The sequence below is a fragment of the Limulus polyphemus genome, unplaced genomic scaffold, assembly GCF_000517525.1.
Source record: "Limulus polyphemus unplaced genomic scaffold, Limulus_polyphemus-2.1.2 Scaffold660, whole genome shotgun sequence".
Classification (NCBI taxonomy): Eukaryota; Metazoa; Arthropoda; class Merostomata; order Xiphosura; family Limulidae; genus Limulus; species Limulus polyphemus.
In genome coordinates this window covers 410,217-430,744 of record NW_013666270.1, presented here as the reverse complement: position 1 = coordinate 430,744, position 20,528 = coordinate 410,217, and the positions used below count along the sequence as shown (strand labels likewise).

At 33.9% G+C, this 20,528-nt stretch overlaps 1 protein-coding gene across 5 annotated transcripts in view; it reads right to left on the bottom strand.

The window, feature by feature from the left end:
- The window catches only part of LOC106459779 (phospholipid-transporting ATPase IA-like), an 88,033-nt gene that overhangs the window by 36,931 nt on the left and 30,574 nt on the right, over positions 1-20,528 (bottom strand). For all 5 annotated transcript variants that reach the window (XM_022386319.1, XM_022386320.1, XM_022386322.1 and 2 more), the window contains 2 exons: positions 17,429-17,474; positions 6,026-6,140 (listed from right to left, as the gene is read on the bottom strand). In XM_022386319.1, the coding sequence (XP_022242027.1) occupies positions 6,026-6,140; positions 17,429-17,474 (161 nt within the window). The remainder of the gene's footprint in view (positions 1-6,025; positions 6,141-17,428; positions 17,475-20,528) is intronic.

The following is a 20,528-nucleotide window of genomic DNA, read 5'->3' as shown; positions in this document are numbered from 1 at the left end:
AAGGAATGCACGAGCATGGTAAGGACAGTGGAAGTAAAAACTCTATAGTATCAGGAAAAATGAAAGGATAAAGCCACCCAATATCCCAAAAGCAAGGAGACCAAAGACCCAAGTGAGAAATTCTGCCATACGAGCCACAGTAAGCTGCTCAGTGAGAAATCCCCTAGTTGTAGACCAATGATGAAATACCTTCTACTTGCATTGGTACACCTCCATGTAAGATAGACAGATGGAACCAGCACAACAAGGAAGCAATTCAAAGTGTGAAACTGGATCATCTCGCCAAGGACCAGATAAAAGCCAGGCATGAATATGCAGGATGTGAAGGGTGGGATGGAGGACATGTAACTGAAGTTGACAAAGAAGGTAGAGAGAAAATGGAAGAGGAACAGGAAGGGAGAGGAGCAGTTGATGTAACCATGGAAACCAAGACTGAGCTGGCCAATAAGGAGCAATCAGGAGAACACGACAAGGAGTGGAGTCGATGAGAGAAATCACCCGCTGAAGTAGTCAGATGGGTAGATACATATAAAGATACTTTTGAAGGCAGCAATTGCCAGAGCCTGGGGATGAGGTACAGGTGACCAAAGGAGAGCTAACTTGTTTTTGAGGCCTGTAGGAAAGGCACACACATGGGGAGAACTCCACCAATGGCAAAGATCCTTGAAAACAAGAGGATCTAATGACCACTATGTGGGATATATCTGGTCAGGGTGCAAAAGACGATCCGCAACCAGATTGAAAGCATCCAGCACATGACACGCAATGAGATGAATATGACATGCATGGGTTCAGTATAGGAGATCCAACATCCAAAAACAGAGATCTCTGGACCAGGTGCCCCCTTAGTGGTTGATATGTGCCAACACCACAGAATTGTCTGAATGAACCATCAGCAGACAATGTCAGATGAGAAGAAGGAAGTGATGCAACACCCGACGTATGGCTAGAAGTTCAAGAACATTGATATGTAAAGTGCTTTCATCTGCTGACAAATAGACCAAAGCCTCCTGGTGGTTGATCCATGCCCCCCCTCCTCCCCCCCATCTGTGAAAGGATTCATCCATGAAAGACATATGGGCTTTGTCAAACCATCAAAGCAGATCATCTCACAAGGAAAAAAGAAGGGTAATGGGGTAAAAAGAGGATCCTGAGCAAGGTTCCATCAATCGTGAAGTGCTCACTGAAGGGATCTCACATGGGCGTGACTAAGTGATGTCATTGATGACCACATCTCCAAAAGCAATACATCCACATGAGCAGTAAGTGACTGAGCCAAGAGGGTGTGGAAAACCAACAGTTCCACTAAAGGAAGTAATAAAGGAAAAGGATGGGCCTGACTGATATGAGTTTTGAAAAAAAAGACCCCCAAATGGACAAGATATTGAGTGGGTCTGAGGAAGGACTTCTCCAGTTTGATCAACAAGCCCACCCAAACTGCCACAGTAAAGAGCTGCTAAGTATGATTGGCCGATTCCTTTTCGGAATGAGCCAGAAGAATCCAGTCATCTACGTAATAATGAAATTGCAGCCCCAGGACATGTAAGGTGCCAAGGCAAATCCGAAGGGGAGGGCTCAAAATTGATAAATCACATCGAGATGGACAAACCTAAGATAAGGATGAAACTGAGGTGATATCAGTGTATGTAGGTAAGCATTGGAAACATCCATTTTGGTCATCCACAACTTTGTAAAAAATGACCATCTCGGGGTGAGAAAATACTCCATGGTGAACCAGGGTAGTGAAACAAAGCAGTTGAGGCAAGATAAATCGAGTACCAGCAGCCAATATTCGTTTTTCTTGGGGACAACAAAAAGGCGGGAATAAAAACGACAGGAAGAATGGGGAACAGGTTCAATAGCCTGCTACTAGAGCAATTCCCGAACCGCTTCTTACAGATGCTGGCTGGTCATGGGATCTCGAGAAGGAGGGAAAGAAATGGGATAAGGAGATATGGGGAAAGAAACTGGACAAAGAATCCTTCTGGCAGAACCTGAAGCATCCATTGAGCACCAAAGAGAGAATGCCAGCAATGAAGGAACTCAAAAGCCAAGTTCCCACTAGACCAGTAATTGGAGGATGAGGCTCTGACTGAGACAAACAGGCTAAGATATTCATAAGGGTGGGTTGTTGTTGGACCAATGTCACACGAAGCTCTAGTTTCCAGAGCTGTATCAAAAACATAACGCCTCAGAAATGGAATCATACATAAATCCCTAAGATCGGTCGATGGTAAATGGATCCAAGCCAATATTGCATCACAACCTATAAGGTCCCAACAACAAATAAACCACATTTGTAATGCCAGAGTCCAAGAAGACATGCGGGTTAAAGTGAAGGAGAGAAAAGCAAAGATATCTCCAGAAAACTCCTCAGGATTTCTGTGGATAGCTTCAGATAGGAGGTGTATGGAAGAAAGATACCGTAATAGACTTGTAAGGGCAAGACACAAGCAAGAATATTGGGCATGGATAAGACTGACAGATGATTTGGGAGCCACCCCCAAATAGGCAATAAGGAACCTAACAACTGCTGGTCTGAAAATGGATAGTCAGCATGATGGTAGAAAAGTGCAAACTTATCCGAAGTTCATGGAGGGGGAGGTGGGGCAAATGATCAGCACGAACCCAAATATCAGATGAGGGAGAAAAACCAAAAAGAGTTGGGATGATTGTTCATGCAGTAAGGAAGGACAAGGTGCATAAGAAATAGGGGAAAGGGATAAAACATCATAAACTTGAGACACAAAATCCATAAAGACCGCATTATGCCTTGTAGACTCATCGGGTTGGGAAAGAAAGGTAAAATCTGGAGGTGGAAAAAGATGTTCAAAGTCCAAGTCAGCCTGGGCAATGTCCAGGGACAAAGGTTGTCCCATTCAACATTCGATCTCCCAGCATATAAAAGCAGATAAATCCACGACTGCTAGTAGCTTTGAATAAGTCTGATGTTATCTTTGAAGTAAGTAACGTTAGGTTTAAACAATCTGGTAGATGACTTTGGCCTAGTCAGCCTGATAGAAGTTATCTCTAATCCAGTTTTTAGGAGCAATTATCCATAAAAAAAAAAGCAAATATACACATTGTATTTGTGTTAGTGTAAATTAAAAAGACCATTCATTTGTGTTTTACATTAAATCTAATCTCTATATTTCATTCTTAAAACTCAGTTATTCTGAGAACTTCAGAACTAATGTGTGATAAATATCTTCACAACTCTCTTGTTATTTACTGTGTAATAAATATCTTGACAACTCTACCGTTATCCAGCAGACCTATCCCATAGTTCTATGAAAATGAGCTTCAGCTGAAAATACTATATGTGAACCCTAAATTTACCACATCCAATAATGTGATGGGAATGGGTGTGACACTATAACCACATCAAAAAAGAAGGCTTTTTATGATAAAAGCATGTAAAGTTTATTATAATAAAAGAAAAATTACTAAGTCAACAGAAAAGTCTCAATGAATTTATGCACTAAAAGTAGGTTACAAAAAACATGGGCAGCCAACAAGATCAAGAGGAAAATTTACAATGAAAAAATAATAATAAAATATAATGAACAAGACAAAAAAAAAGGTAAAAATCTCTAACATGCAAACAAATGAGGAAAGGAAAATGTTCACAACATAAAGCAGTAAATCAAAATTTGGAGATTGTTGGCAAACTTTAAGGTCACTTTTTTTATTATTAATTCCTCATGTCATGCACATCAAGGAAAACACTGTACAGTGATTATAAGAAGAGACAACTTCACATTATTAGCAAGCTGAAAAAGAAAGAAAACCTAGAATGCAACAAACCTTCATTTAATTTAGGTAAACCAAACCTAAAAATAATCCAAAAGTCAATCTAGTATTGGTGAAGAAACCAAAAAATACAGAAGTAAAATAGGAGGTCAATTGTAAATTGCAGAGTAACACAACTAAAACTTGAGTTTGTTTCAGGTATACAAGAATTCAAAGATGAAAATGAATGTTTTTGAAGTAAAAACAACACAATTAAATACAACTATTTTTATGAGAGAGACTCAACAATTATCATCAAGTGGCAAATTAAACAATATATAAGCATAAAATCCAAGTTTAAAATGCTATGTAAGCATAATAAATCACTAAAAAGTACAGTTATCTGACCATTTCTAAATGATATCACTAACAAAAATTAAAAACTTAAATTTTGTTAAACATAACAACTACAATTATCAATTAGAAGGTCTGAATGTACACCTGAAAATACTGAAACCACCTATCAGCATGTTCAGATATGAAAGAAAAAAATATGGATGGTAACACATATCAGGTGAGCCACAAAATCATACCCAAATTGCGGGTCTCAAGAGTTAAAATGCACTGTTTGTCACGGCCCAGATAACATCCTAATAAGATGAAATGACAAACAATTCAACTACATCATTATGACATACATCAAGGACTATGGTCCAGGTCTGTTGGTTTACAGATATTAAAGATTTCAATTACAACTACAATGGAAAAAAATGTACTCACCCTAAGAGCAGCAGAAACAAAAATCCTTACCTGAGTAGACCAAAAGCAGTAGTTCAAATCCATGAAACAAAAACCAATTCTTCAAAGAAAAACAGAGTAAAGAGCTAATTACAGCACAGATATAATTCAAAAATGAAGAAAGCAAATGTCTAAATATGCCAATAAATGTGACTTTATTGAGTGTAGACAGAGCATGTGGAAGTCAGGTAGATATAACAGTACATCACTATTGGTGATTGGCCCAAATATTATGTAAACACAGAGTGTTATTTCTATCATATAAAGCAAAATTATTTCTGAATGAATATACAATATTATGAGGGTACAAGTGGTGGAAGATAGAATGGGGGGAAAAGGAGAAAGGAATAAAATGTCCAATTTTCTAAACAAAACCAAGATAAAACAACTAAAGGTAAGGAATCATAGATGAATTTCACTTAACAGATTTTAACACCTTGTAAATGCCAGAATCCAAAGAACTACTTAAGATATTTTGAGAAGTTTTGAACACAATTATATTGTTGCAATGAACAGACTTAAATGTCCAAAATCTGTTAAAATTAAACTTGCATCAGTGAAGAAAAGCAAAACAATGCCATTTTTATTCATATGAGAGATTCTGGCCATCAAATTGATTGGAAATCAACAAGAATTTTATACAGAACGGATAACTACATAAAAAGAAGAATATTGAAAGTTGCTTAATCAAAACCCTGCCTAATTTCAACACCTCCCAAGGTCACTTTAAACTTAACAACTTTTTAACCTCCTGTGTCCTTACAGGGATTCCAAGATCAGGTGTCACATAGGCATTTGTTGACTAGATTTTTCCTGCCAGAAGCCAACGTGAGACTGAAGAGGACACATGAATGTGTCGAAACTAGTTTCTCTGATATCAGACTTCTGACAACTTGTTCCATTTAATGTGGTATTTTCACTAATTGCTATACACGATATTCTGTTCTTATATTATTAAACTTGCATCATTTTGATGTGGAATGCCGAATGAGGATTTATAACTGTTTTCGTATGTACAAACAAAAAACAATTAATTTCGAGTATTTCTTCCCACAGCCTCTCTAAGTTACAATACATTATTACTGCACATAAAATAGAAAGGGCTTTGACAACTATTTTCTCTTTCACTTAACTCAAAACAATTAGGCAAAATCTAACTGCATACATTGATATAAGTCAGTTACTTCACAATTTTTCCCTACAAATTATTACACAATTACAAGATTTTGGATTATCTAAGCTAACTTTCAAACTAATCATCCGATGAAAAGATTAACTGCTATACTACCCCCAAGGGAAAGCCATTCCTGAAGCAAAATTAAACACAGTAAACATAGTTATTTTAACTGTGTGGTGAAATATCTAACTGAAAACTAAAAAGTCTAACGTTTTATTAATATTTATCTTACCTTCAAAGATGCATTTATTTCTGCGACATATTTAAGAGTTTACCTTAACTGTTAACATTTACTATTTACAAAAATGCAATAAAAACCTGGATGACAGTAGTACGAGATCAGCTGGGAAAAACTGGCCATTGGTCACCTTCACAATATCACCAATAACTATTTTAGTCCATCGAACAAGCTTCCACTGGCCATCCCTCAGAGCTTAAAGAAGTAAACCAAAGGTATGTTTTAATCTCTAATTCTTAAAATTTCAGCCATAACATTATTTTTTTTTTACATATAATATCACAGTTTAAGAACACAAACAGCATATTAAATTGTTACCAAACTTAAACTTTTTAAGTTAAGGAATACTACATATCTCTATTTTGTAGCAGTGAAGAATAAGACTTCCACTACTGACACTCCAACCTAAGAACCCTCTTTCTTAAGTGCATTTTTTTTCAAAATATTTATAAAAATAGTCAAATGTGTATTAGCCTTAATAAGTGTTGAACATAGTGCAGATTATTTTTTCCCAGACTATAATGGTTAAGAGTAGTATGTTAAGCACTAACAGTTTTTAGGTGCAATAGTGCAAGGAGTGTTTTATTTAGGAATTTGAGGTTGACATGCACATTTAAGGAAGCTAGTAATTTGTTAGTAAAGTTTGGAGGTTGGAGGAGAAAATGGAGGCTGTTCTAAATAGGGTATAGGTTATGGATAAACATAAAGGTAAACTGTGAAAATAGCTGCAGGATTGAGAGAAAATTAAGTTTTTGCATGCAAAGAATAAAGTGACTAATAATGACTTTCGGGTAGTTAAAAACAATACAAAAAGAGCTAGTAGTAGTGGATTTAAATATAATGAGAAGGTTCTATTATGTAACAGATTTCAGCTTTTAGATTATGTACATGGTGAACTTGAAAAGGGAAGGATAACAAAATGAACACAAATGGTTAAGAATGAAAAACATAAGGAGGTTATTGTTATATGAGATTCTTTGGTAAGGCACCTGAATAGGATAGTCTATGGTGTAAACAGGAAGAAAATAATTAAATTATGCTTTCCAGGTGGAGGATATAACCAACAGAGCAAGTGATATATTAAAGGGTGTTCGTAGTAATATAGTGTTTGTAATGCATATAGGAGCAAATTAAGTAGGGAAGGATAGGTTAAAGGAGCTTATTGTTAACTACAAGGCATTCAGAGAAATCATTTGACAAAGTGCCACATAAAAGCCTTGTTAAAAATTCTCAATATATTTGGGGATAGGTTGTTTCATTGGACAAATTAGACAGAAAATTAGCTTGATGGAAAAAAAAGCAGAGGGTTGTTATAAATGGAGTTCAGTCATACTGGAGTAATATCACGAGTGTAGTACCTTAGGGCTCAGTGTTAGTACCTTTGGTCATTTTTATTTACATCAATGACATAGATGAAGAAATGGTCAACCGATTATTTAAATTTGCTGATTACATTAAAGTTTTGGGTGTTGCTGGTTGTGAGGAGGATGCTACTATTTTAAAAAAGGATTTGGATTATTTGGTGAGTTGGGCAAATAAATGACAGATTACTTTCAGTTATAATAAATGTAAGGTAATGCATGTGGTATATCAAAATTTAATTATGAGTATAATTTTAGTGGAAATAAATTTCAGCAGTGTTATGGAAGAGAAAGATCTTGATGTTCTGGTTCATCAGTCTCTTAAGCCATCTCCTGTTGCTAGTTGGAGGACAAATAGGATTTTAGATTGCTTCTACATAAGTATTGAATACGAATCTAGAGATTTTATAACATCATTGTATAGGTCATTGGTTGGGCCACATTTGGAGCAGCATTCAGTCTTGGGTGCTTTACTTAGGAAGGACACTGAATTGTTGGAGAGGGTTCAGAGGAGGGTTACTAGGACAATACCTGGAAAGAAAAGGTTGTCATATAATGATATGTTAAAATCTCTGAATTTATTTTATCCTGAAAAAAAGAAGAGTTAGAGGATTGAGGATTTTAAGATTGTTAAGGGAAATGAAAATGTTGATGTATTTAATGGTAAGACTATGGAACACAAATATAAATTTTGGCAGTGTAGGAGTCATCTTCAGCTAACACAGCTTTATTTTTCCTAACAGTTTTTCTTTCAGTTAATTAAAGGGACTTTAACCCATTCACTGAGGCTGGGATGTATATTTCCCACAATGAAAGAGTAAAGGAAAAAGCTTGATAAATATTTGAAAGATAATGGCTGGCTTTGAATTTTTTCCTAATTATAATTTAGTGTATAGGATGGCCTGGTTCAGGGTCTCTCAAACTTTTTTAGAGTTGTCGACTCCTTGACGAACTTAAAAAGTTGCCATTGACCCCCAAATTTTTAGAACATAAATTATTAATTAAAGTAATTAAATTAAAATTCATTTTTAAAATATGTATTTTTCATTACTGTGTGAATTTCTACACTGTGTAAGATTTGAGAAAAAAAAACGAATATCATTTACTCACTGTTGCTACTAGGCGTAGGGCAGCTAGTTGCGTAGGCCAACCTTACCCTAGAGACAATTTTCAACTCCCTATCAACCCCTAGGTCTTTATTCACCCTCTTTTATATTATTCCATTTTTCTCTTCTCATGTTAACAGTAATAAGGAAGTATTCATGAAAGCTTACAAGATTTTCTATAACATTGTCTATCCAAGCACCACCGAGAAACAGGAAGTGCTGTGGACATCCACACTTGCCATTGTTTATTAATCTTATGAAAGAGTTGATGCATTTGACTTCAAGTAAGTCATTCATTTCTCTTGTAAAAAAATTTTAAAGATAAATTTCCCAGGTGTTTTAGTGTAGGAGTACTGAGTAGTTGCTTAGGAGTTGAAGCTTACCCTACATAAATGACAACAGTAAGGACCATTCTGATGAGAAGAATAGATATGGAAAATCATTTGGAACTAAAACATATATTTCTCATTTTTGATCAAGCCATTTATGCAAAGGTGCAACAGGTTCAATGGCAAGGCATTACATGAGAAATGATCAAACATTTAGTAGTGTAAACTGGGGAATTTCATACATGTACATCATACCTGGGCATACTTGGAAAGAGGTTTGGCAATGTAGGACTGTGTGACATCATGACTGAATCAGAATTTGTTGCTGAAGGTTCAGTTAATGCAGTCATGAATGGTCATCAATACAGTAAAAGCAGGAAAATGCACAAACTTGTGTAGTCTTGAACATCTGTGTTTCTGAGCCTTCTTGCATTTGCTATCAAAACAAGGAAAAAACCAATGTCCTGCATACCATTGATGAACTAAGAAATTCATTTCCTTCTTATGTCTTTTATCATTTCAGTGATGAGGAAGACTTCATGAATATCATAACCAGATATCATGACTTAGTTCAAAGACAAAGCATCAAAAGTGCAACATTTTGCTTTTGGAGTTCCTATACTGACCCAGTGCTACTCCTGGTCTTGTCTGTTAGAGATATTCAAGAATCTGACTGGAACATGCATCTCTCATCTATTAAAATGATAATGTCTGGTTCTTCTCATAAAACTACCTTAGTTACACTAGATACCTGCCTACCTATTGGATAGAGATTATGAAGCTGTATAAAACACATCCACACTTTCAGGAACAAATTATTGTACGAGAACAGTTCAGAGACAGGTTCTTTCACACCATGAAAGAGCTGCCATTACCAGACAGTGTGAAGAAAAAAGTACAAAAATGAGAAAAAGATCTTAACTTGAAACAAACACAGACCAGACAGCTATCAAGAAAATTATTTCTCCTGTAGATGCAATTAACCCCTTTAAATGGTTACAAGAGGAGCTTGTTCAGTGGAGCACTGAAGTAAAAGCTAACTTATTGAATGCTGAGGAAAAAGGAGAAGAGGTGGCTATGATATTTATAACTGAATACTTCCTGTCTGAAAAGGAAGATTATATGCACCCTTAAAATCACAAAAATTGAAGACTTCCTCTACACAGAGTAAGAAGAAAAAAAAAAAGCTGGTGAAGAGATGACCACATGGGATCAGAAGCAATTTGCTAAAATGCTTGTCACTGGCCAAACCAGAAAAATTGACATAAAAAAAACATACTCTGCTATTCAGTAGGGAACATTTCCTTTTCCACTTGCCAGTACAGATTGGACTCTTGTTAAAACAAGTCTGTACTAATGGATGTCATTGAAAGCAAAGCTGAGTGACAATGTAACAGGAAATGGTGCCCTGATTATTAATTATGGCATTGATTCAGGCCCTTACCAACATTCCACCCACTTTTGGTGAGCTAGCAAATAACATCCTTGCTTAAATTGTGCATCTGTCTGATGCCTACAGGTCAACTGTGACAAACAGGTATCTTGCAGAAAGTATAAGACACTAAGTACTTCAGGCAAGGTAGTGATAAGACAGATTTTATACAGATCTACAGTGCCAACCTGAAAACTCCAAATCAGTGGAGGAAATTCCTTGCACTTGGAAAGAACATAGAAGCTCTAGTCGAATTCTAGTGTGATGTACGAGGTGATGTCATTATACAATGTAATAAACTCTCCATTATTGTCAATGCTGTCACTGAACTTTGCAGTGATAATGAAAAAACTGTTACTATAATACTTTTACATGCAAAACATGCCAGCCACAAATGTGACAACATCATAATCAAAAGTCATGACATTGTGATAACTATAACACTTCATTCACAATTCATGTCATATTTGTTCTTTCTTACAGGAATGATCAACTGATCCAAAATTGCTAACATTCAGAATGTCACAGCAGCACATGATGGTGAAGTATATGATGCACTGATTGGATTACATTCATTCACTGGCTGAGACAACACCAGTGCTTTTCACATCAAAGAAAAAAGGAAAGCATTAATGTTAACATCAGAGAAACATGAATTTCTGGTAGTATTTGCTAATGTTGGGAGAGATTTCAATCTCAGATATTCTACTATCCTGATAATGGAAAAGTTTGTCATTTACATAAACAAACTGCTTTAACTGTTATGAACAAGACTAGATACAAAGCATTCTGCCTAACCTCAAGCTCACTTTCAGGACAGAATCTACCATCAATGCAAGATGCTCTCTACCAACACTGCAGGTTGGCAAACTATCAGGCAACAATTCATAACTGTTCGCTACAAGCCTCATCAACTGGTGGCTATTGCTGGAATAATTAGGACAACCACCTTCCCATAACATTGATGGAAAAGGAACCTGCACCATCCACCTTGCTGAAGGCAGTTAATTGCAGCTGTAAACAGGGTTGTGAAACAGGTTGTTCATGTAAAGAACAACAATGCATTTTCACAGAAAAGTGCAAGTGTCAAAGTTGTCAAAATTTAAGAGGTTAATTATTCAGACTTCTATGATGATAGTTATTATTTATGTCTCAGTAATGTGACTAATCCTTTCTATTGTTACGTTGCTCACAATTGGCTAGATTCTTCTATTTCTTACTGGGCTGAAACTGCTTTAATATTAGATGAGCTAATTTTGAGCTCAGGTACAAGAGTTAGTAATCCATATCTTCTTCAAAAGGTTCATATTTATCTCTGGTTATAGCTATTCTAAGCTATACATTTGTACCTAACTGAAGTAACTAAAGAAATGCAAATATATTTATTAATTGAAACATAAGATATCTTTAGATATATTTAAAGTTAACATTCTCCTTACCTGAAAATGTATTTCCAACAGATACCTTTTCACACTAATTTAGCTATCTTCCTCACACATCTACCAAAGAGAATTGCATGCCACTAGCTTTGAGGCAACTTCCACCTAACTTCACATGATTTAGCCCTATGACGATGACCTGCTAGTTTTGCAAGTAGGTTACAAAACCCTTGTGAATTTATTTACAAAAATAAAACTATTGGATGAAATTTGACATAACCATTCTTGAAAATATGTAGTTTCAGAAAAATAAATATTTAATTTTGTCAACTATTTCTAATAAATAATTCATTATTTAATATAGTTATTTGCACTCAGACTCTAAATAGTTCACATGCAAGGTGATTTTCATTTTGAGTATAAAAATACTATTTATTATCTTACACTTTTCACATTTCATGTGCATAATTTCTAGAACCTCCTAAATGAATATCAAAAGTTTTTTTGAAGGTAAATGTATATATTTTAGTTTCCATTTTCTCTACCATATCACTAACTCTAGTTATTATCATCAATGCACAGTGCAACGAAATGTTTAAAATTAAGAAATGGAAATATGTTTTTACCTCGTAACTCTTCATACAAGTCTTTTGAAACTTGTTTTTTTAATGCGCATAATTTCACATCTTTATCTTTTCACTAATAGGTTATTTTCCTCTTTTTTCACTTTCCAATTTTTTGTCTCTTATTATTTATTCCAATGTCAGCTTGTCCCTGTGGGGCTCTTATTATTATAATACAGCAACTCCCATGTACAGATTCTTTCACTAACATTCACACGTGGGAACAATGCCATCTTGTTTATACACTTTTACAATCCAAGCTACAACAAGTTAAACATATAAAAATCATTAAACCTTTCAAGTATGAATTTTAAAACACAAAAACACATAATTCATTAAAATATAAACAAATAACCTAAATGCAATCTAATGTCTAGCAAACTAACACATATAATGAAAGAAACACTTGCCAAGTGCTACATACCCCTCAAGAAAACAATGGACTTAGCTTCATTTCTATCTCATACATACAAACCCATATACTGCTAATATCTCTTGACCTAGTTAGCTAAATAGCAGGAAATCTGGTTATAAGCATGCCATTCAACTTCAAACTGTCACATGGCAATACAGCTTTGACTTTGCAAGTGGGTTTTGGCAAGAGGGTTAACAAGGTTTAAAAATGGTATTGTTTCTATAAAGCACAACATACATTTTAAACTCCTTTCTGTGCATGTTACTAAGCTACATTCAAAATTTAATTAACCCTATCACGACAGGTCACGTGTCCAAGGACATATTATTGTGTTTGTTGACTTGCATTCAAAATTTTATCGAACTACTATTTTATGAATTTATATTAATAAGTTTGGTATCAAATTGTAGATTATAATTCAAATATTACTATTATATGTTAGTTAATTTCTTAATTTAAAAGTAATTATTTAAAAAAACCACCAAAACATCTATTTCTGTGTATCAACGTGATTTGTAGAATGCAGCACTGATTCAAATTAGATGTTTGTGATGTCAAAATACTAAGTCTATAGTTTCATATGAATTAGGAACTCAAACTACCGATATTGACAAGCTAGAATATAAAATAAGAACCTCTTATCTTTTCTATTTGCTAAGATATCACTAATGTACTGAATCAAATACAGCGGCCTCCCCACCCACCTCTTTCCATTTTTAGAAATGCTTCCTTATATACACTTACTGCTATGTATGATATGAATAACCAATCGAAAGCTCAGAATGTCCCCTAGTAGTTTTCTCAGCCATTTTGATGTGTTATTGTGTTAATCTCATTCTTTTCACACAAGATTTCAAATGATAAGGTAAGTCTTTAGTGAGATAGAAATTTCATATTTGTTTAGACCTAAATACAGCTTAGTTACTACAGTTGTTAAATTATAGTGGAATTCTATGGTATCGATATAGTAATTTATGATTTTTTTTGGTTATTTAAAATGTATATATAAACCTAAAAAAAAAATTATCTTTTCACATCCTCCACGTGAGAACTTTCATAAGGCTTAGCAACCTATGACAAGCAGCAAATGAGCACAAAGGTCATAACTAGAAGAGATACTTGTTTGCTTACTTCTCTATTTACTGTTCTATGATTTAAGAAATACAAGTTTAAGAACTTATTTGTATATAGTATTAATGTATATACATATATATAATGTATAATAATTGAAATAAGACTGTATTTTACAAAATACTAGTCTACTAAAACACAGCCAAGACAGGTTACTTTGTAAAGACCAAAGGTCAGTTTTATGTTATTGGATACGGTAACATGAGTACACATGTGCTGCATCATTCTAACTTCTGTACTGTTAGCCAAGCACAGCTGAAAGGTCAGTATAATAAATATATATAAATGTATAATGTTATGAGATTTAAGCTATTTAGTCTAAACATTTACAAAATACAAGTCCACTAAAACACAGCCAAGACAGGTCATTTTGGAGTGCACGTGCACCACGTCATTGTAACTTCTGTATTATTAGCCAGGCACGACTGAAGGTCAATATAATAAAAAATAATAAATATATATAAAATTTGTAATGTTATGAGATTTAAGCTATTTTGACTAAACATTTGTATTTTCGTGTTATAATCTGTAGTCATTCTAGAACAACAAAAGCATAATTTAAATTTATTTCCTAATTTTGTATGGTGGTTACAAGGCTGGTCAAATTGATAGACCCCATAGAATTAGGGTAGAGAAAATAACAGAAAAAATATAAAGTTTTATTGAAAACAAATTTTTTGAAATGTACTTAGGAGGTTTTAGAGATTACACAAATAATATTTGAGATTTTTGAGCCGAACAATAGTTTTTTAGTTATAATATGAAAATCTCTTTGCACTTGGATTGGTAATGAAACACACTCAGTATCTTCACAAACAAATCTATAATAAAAATACTTCATTAAAAATCTGATTTCTTATGTACTAAAGACTTGTAATCTTTAATAAAAGTCTACTACATTTTGTGAAGATACACTTACTGCATTAAAAGTTATAGTATAAATACTTAACTTGTGTATATTATACCGAGCCTATCACGAAAGAATTAAACAATTTTACTATCCACATAGGTCAATGAAATTGAAATTATAATGTATGTTATAATTCAAAGTTTTATGGTATCAAAGTTTCAAAACAAACTATAAAAAATACTTAAACTTCAGTTTTCTTGTCATGTGACCTAAAAGCTATGAAAAATCTCAGCATTCACAGTCTCTATCTTGAATCAGATAACTAGTCCTGTAGATGTATGTCTAGACAATAAGTGCATTTGCTTGCCCTATTGACAAGTAAGTTTCAAAGTTCTTTGGGTGAATTCAGTAAAAATAAGTAATAAGGTTTGCCAACCTTTGATGAGTGCCATGCCCATATTCCATAGTTGCCTTGAGATTTACAAGCCAAAAGTACTTACTTGACATATGTGTTTCTCATCATTAGAAAGAGCTCATTTTACACTATAATTTGCCTATAGTTATTTTGAGGTTGGCGAGCAGTTGTCGTCATTGGGCAGACGTAACTATGTATAGTTGGCTGCTTGATCCACGATAGTAATTATGGTTGTTTCTTACCTAAATATGCTATAGTTAGAGATACAGTAAAATTGTAGTTAGGTCTTACTTGTATACTTCAGTTAATTATGTATTATTTGTGTTTTAAATTTCATATTTTAAACGAATAATGACTTTTTAAAATTTATTCTAAGCCTTCCCTCACTCCACCAGCTTTCATAAGTTGCGAGAGCAAACAGTATTTTGACAGAGGCTAAAACCTTCTCTGCCAGTGATAATGTTATATCACCCCGGCATTCGTTGACATGTGTTGACATAAATAATCAAAAATAAAGAAGAGGAAAGGAAAATAAAACTTTATAAATAAACTATAAGTGAAAAGGTAAAGACATGAAATTAAGCATATGACCCAAAGAAGATATTTTAAGACTATTCAGTTAGCAGAAATTAAGACCAGCAACATGAAAAGAGATGGGTACCTACAGGATCGTACGTTGTAATTTTTATTGACAAGAAGAGTGACAAATGAGAGGTCTTGAAGAGGAAAAATAAAAAAATAAAGGAAGGCCTGAAAACCCAGAATGGGAAAGTGAGTAGAGGACTGAACCAGATGAATAATAGGGGTAAAAAGCAAGTCCAAGAAAGAAGAAAAACCTAGAAAGATAATGAGGACAGATGTCACACAACATTATTCCAGATTACCAGGGTGAAAGAAACTCCACTGAAGACAGTTGGGCAAAGAATTGAAGCTAGACACACAATAAATACACAAGAAAAAGGAAGGAGCAAAGTAAAGATCTCAACCCGACCAACTAGTCCCAATAGCAGGGGAGAAAAGAAGTGCAACAGACCAAACAGAGAAAGGAAGGAACATCTACATAGGCCCATCTGAAGCATAAAGAACTGCCTCAGATATAAGGAGAGATAGTAAAGAAAGGCATAGAGAAAAAAATGAAAATGGAAAAATAAGGAACCAGAAAGTGAAATAGAAGGTAAATGGCTTGAGAAATGGAAAGGAAGAAATTTTACTAACAGAACAAATGGAGTCACAAACTTGAGAGAGACCAAGCATTTGGACATGATAAAGTTGTAGTTGTTAAAGAAATGAAACAGTACAAATTCTAATGACAAACAAGGAAAGAAGACAAGCTAAACCCAAGAAACATGGGTCATAGTGTGATAAAAGGAAAATTAATAAAGAACACAGGCAAATTATAAGGAAAAGAACATACCTGAGAATAAAATTCAGAGAGAAGAAAAGTTGTTTCACGATTGGTAAGATACTACCCAAAGAAAACAAGTGAACATTCCAAAATATCATTCCCAACCAAGGAGAAAGAAATTTGGATGATGAAATGGGAGTAGAAGGCCCAGTAAGCATGTGGGAATCCATAACATGTTGAACAATGGCTGCAACAATTCTGATAGCAACGAGCCTCATAGAGCCATCACAGATACAAGGCCTAAGTGTGAACCATGTCACTCACTCAGGACTAAGTATAAATCATAGTCTTTGAGAATGCAAAATAAAAATTAAAACTTTTGAAACAAAAGCCAAAGAAGAATGAAACTCAAGATATCGTTAATGATGCAAGACTTAACAAATTGAACTTAGACAAGAAATTTAAACATGTCTGATCTATACAATGCTGAAGAATAAAGTTGACATGAGTGTAAATGAATAGAGGGAGTAACTGCACATGGAGGAGTGTGTCACCCTCCTATTGATGTAGGAATTTGATTGCATCGTCATACAGTAGTTCAATTCATGTGAAATTAGGTGAGGATTGCCTCAAGGCTAGTGGCACGCAAATCTCTTTGGCAGATTTGCGAGGAAGATAGCTTAATCTGTGTGACGAGGTGTGGTATCATCTCTGAATATAACTTTGCAGAAAATGTTTGTTCATGGAATCTAATCTGGTCAATACACATACAAGATTAAGAATAAATTTTTAACTTACATTAAACAAAATATTATAAGGCTCAAAATTATATAATTTACCTCTCAAAAATATCATTATCAGTAAGTTTTATTTGTTTGCAATTAAGCACAAAGGTACACAATGGGTTACCTGTGCTCTGCCCACTACGGGTATCAAAACTCGGTTTCCAGTGTTGATAAGTCCACAGACATACTGCTGTGCTACTGATGGGCTTATCAATAAGAATAATTATGACTGTTAATCATAAATGCATGTTTCTCAAAGCTTTCAATATAAGGTATACAGAAAAATATTATAAGAATCTTTGCAACACATACCATTAACCTTTCTTTTATTGACTTGTCCATCAGCACGATGTCTTTTCTGAAATAATCCAACAAGTTGTTTATTACACAGTAATACTGAATTTCTCTGAATACCTGAATTCATGAAAATGAAATAGAGAGATAAGACATAATGTAAAATAAAGCACAATTTTCATCATTACAGAAAAAACAAACACAGTGTGTACTAGCTTAGACACTGGACTGCCACTTTTTCTGGATCAGAATGGATATCTGTCCAAACTGCTTATTTCAAGATCAGGTACCAAACTATTTATATCTAATGATCCTTACTTAACAAGTAATGTCAGATTTTTCCACATGATTGGTCATTCTCATTCAAACATAATGGAGACTGTAACCTTAAGAAATCCTGAACAACCAACAGAGAATACTGACGTCTACATTTCTGTACAATGTAGAGCATTACAGCCACATTACCTATAGGCATAAGAGATAATCTCCAGATAATAACAAAGGAACAAAGTCAGCCAGAACAAAACCAACTTAATGACTTTTTAATCAAGCACTATGTGAAAACTGCACATATCAGTATAACTAATTAAAAAAAATACTACATTAAAAGGAGAAGATACAAACTGTATGGTATTTTCTTTATATACACCACAATACAACTAATTGTACACAACAAGTAGTGGTAAACAAACAAACAGAAATAATATTACTTTAACCCTTTAGGTGCACCAGTCTCCATATGACAATCACATAATACAGTTTCAATTTCCTGCTGAAAATGAGAATCAAAGTCATAAAATCAATAAACAAAGCCTAATATGCACAGATGATGATCTTAGCCACCAATTCATATCCAACATAGCATACAAAATCTGAAGGTGGCTTGAAGGGGTGGTAAAGGAAACTTTATATTTTTATACTTTGATCCATTATTTTCTCTACCCTAACTCTAAACAGGTCAATTTGACCAACCTTCTAATCACCTTAAAACTTTAATGGTTGAAAAATACAGAATAAAGTGAGTAGTACTGTTCTATTCTTTTTAGTATTGACCATGAAGTTCCAAATTACTTCTCCTGAGAGTTTCTATTTCTAATCTTTTCACATCTATGTCCTATGTATATTTTACTGTTAACAGCTGAAGTAGAAACTTGCCAAACATAAAGTAATGAACCACTGCTCCTGCCATTAGACTGTTTACGTGCCACCATAATACAATGCCATTAATAGGAAATAAGCTTGTACATCACAATTACCAGAACTTTCCCACAGAGTTTATTGTAATCTTGACTCCAAAAACACAGTGGGAGAGGATTTATTGGTTTGTTTATCGGTACAATGTTTGCAACAAGAATTGTCTAAAGTAATAAAAAGTGCAAGAAAATGTTTGAGATATGGTTCTGTATAAAGTCCAGGCCAATCCAATAAACTTGATAGATATTTGAATGTTCAATTTTCAAAATAACTAAAACCACATAAAATGCTCCCTTTGACCTGTCCATAATGAGAGGGTTAATCATTGGAACACAATGAATAATATGAATATTGGGCAGCACTCTGCCAGAGATGGTTAGAAGGGAGTTCTAAGCTTAATGCCTGAAGAGCACATAAAACTAAGTGAAAAAGATATGCTTGAAAGTTGTTAATTCTCTTGCTACAGGCTCAGGCAAGTTTGTGACCCCAAATTGACCTTTATAGTTTCCATACTATAACTTCTTCTAATATGTTTACAATAATCCTTAAGTCATTTGTAGACAAAAAACAATTTTGATTGAAGTATTTTCACTAAAAATTTCTCCGTGAATATATGGAGTAAAAATGTTGACTTCTCCGAGTGCAAATTGATTTTCCTGTTAAGGATAAAAATACTTTTCTTCAACTGAGAAATCTCAAATTTCACTTGTGTAATCTCTAAAACCTCCTACATAAATTTCAAACATTTTTTCAGTAAAACTTTATATTTTATCTGTTACTTTATTTACCCTAACTCTCTAAGAGGTTGATCAGTTTGACTGATCTCATAACCACCAAAAAAAAATTGAAATAAATCTAAATTACACTTTTTTCTTTCTAGAATGACTTCAAATTATAACATGGAACATTTGTTTATCCTAAATAGCTTTAAACTCCTAACGATATACACCTGTTTATACTTAAATTTTATTGTTTTATTGCCCTTTGAATAGTGTCTAACTCATATTCTAACCATACAAGTTGTAAACTTTACAAACATGTACCTTAGTTACCCTATCGAATTACATAAAAAACAAACTATTTGTGAGTGTACCTCAAAACATTTTTCATTATTTTACCTAGTCTAACCTTATCTAACGTAATAAGTTTCTACCTTTTAAATTTTGGTTACTTTTAGAATAATAAATAGAGAATATGCATGAAAGACAAGAATTAAGTTCTTATCTGGCTCTTTTTTTTTCTTTCTTTTTTTTTTTTTTGCTGTCAACTGTTGATGAAACCTAACCCTTCTTTTTTTAAACTAATGGCGCTATTGCACTAAATAATTTTTATTTAATTAAATAATGCACCAAAGAACACAGAATAATAACATGCAAAAAGCAGACAATATCCCATACCTATCACAGTTTTTCTGGCTTTCTAACCATGCGACAATAGCCATTAAAAATTCAGCAAAGCTTGTCCATGTGTATCAGATTTTCATGTATGGACATATGGACTGGATTCTTTATAGTAGGTGTCTGTGACTTGTTGGTGATAAATTTCAACAATAAACAGACAGCACACAATCAACTTGTTTTAAAATAGTATATTCAAAACAAGTCAATCATATGTACAAAAACCTGTTACACTATTGTTGTATCCAGAGTTTTAAATAACTGTCTCTTTTTCATCAAAGTTCACACAGGTGGGTTCAATTACTTTAGAACACACCTTTGGCAAGACAAATTATCCTCCTCTATCCCTGTTATTACAATACAAGCTGTGATACTTTCACTTTAAAAATTGCCACTATACACTATTTTTGGCTAAACTCACAATCACGCAGCCTAACCACTTTTTCCATTTTAATTTCACTAACTTGCTCAATATATATATTCTTCTCAAGAAGTCGATAAGCCGTCTTAACGTTGTTAGAACAACG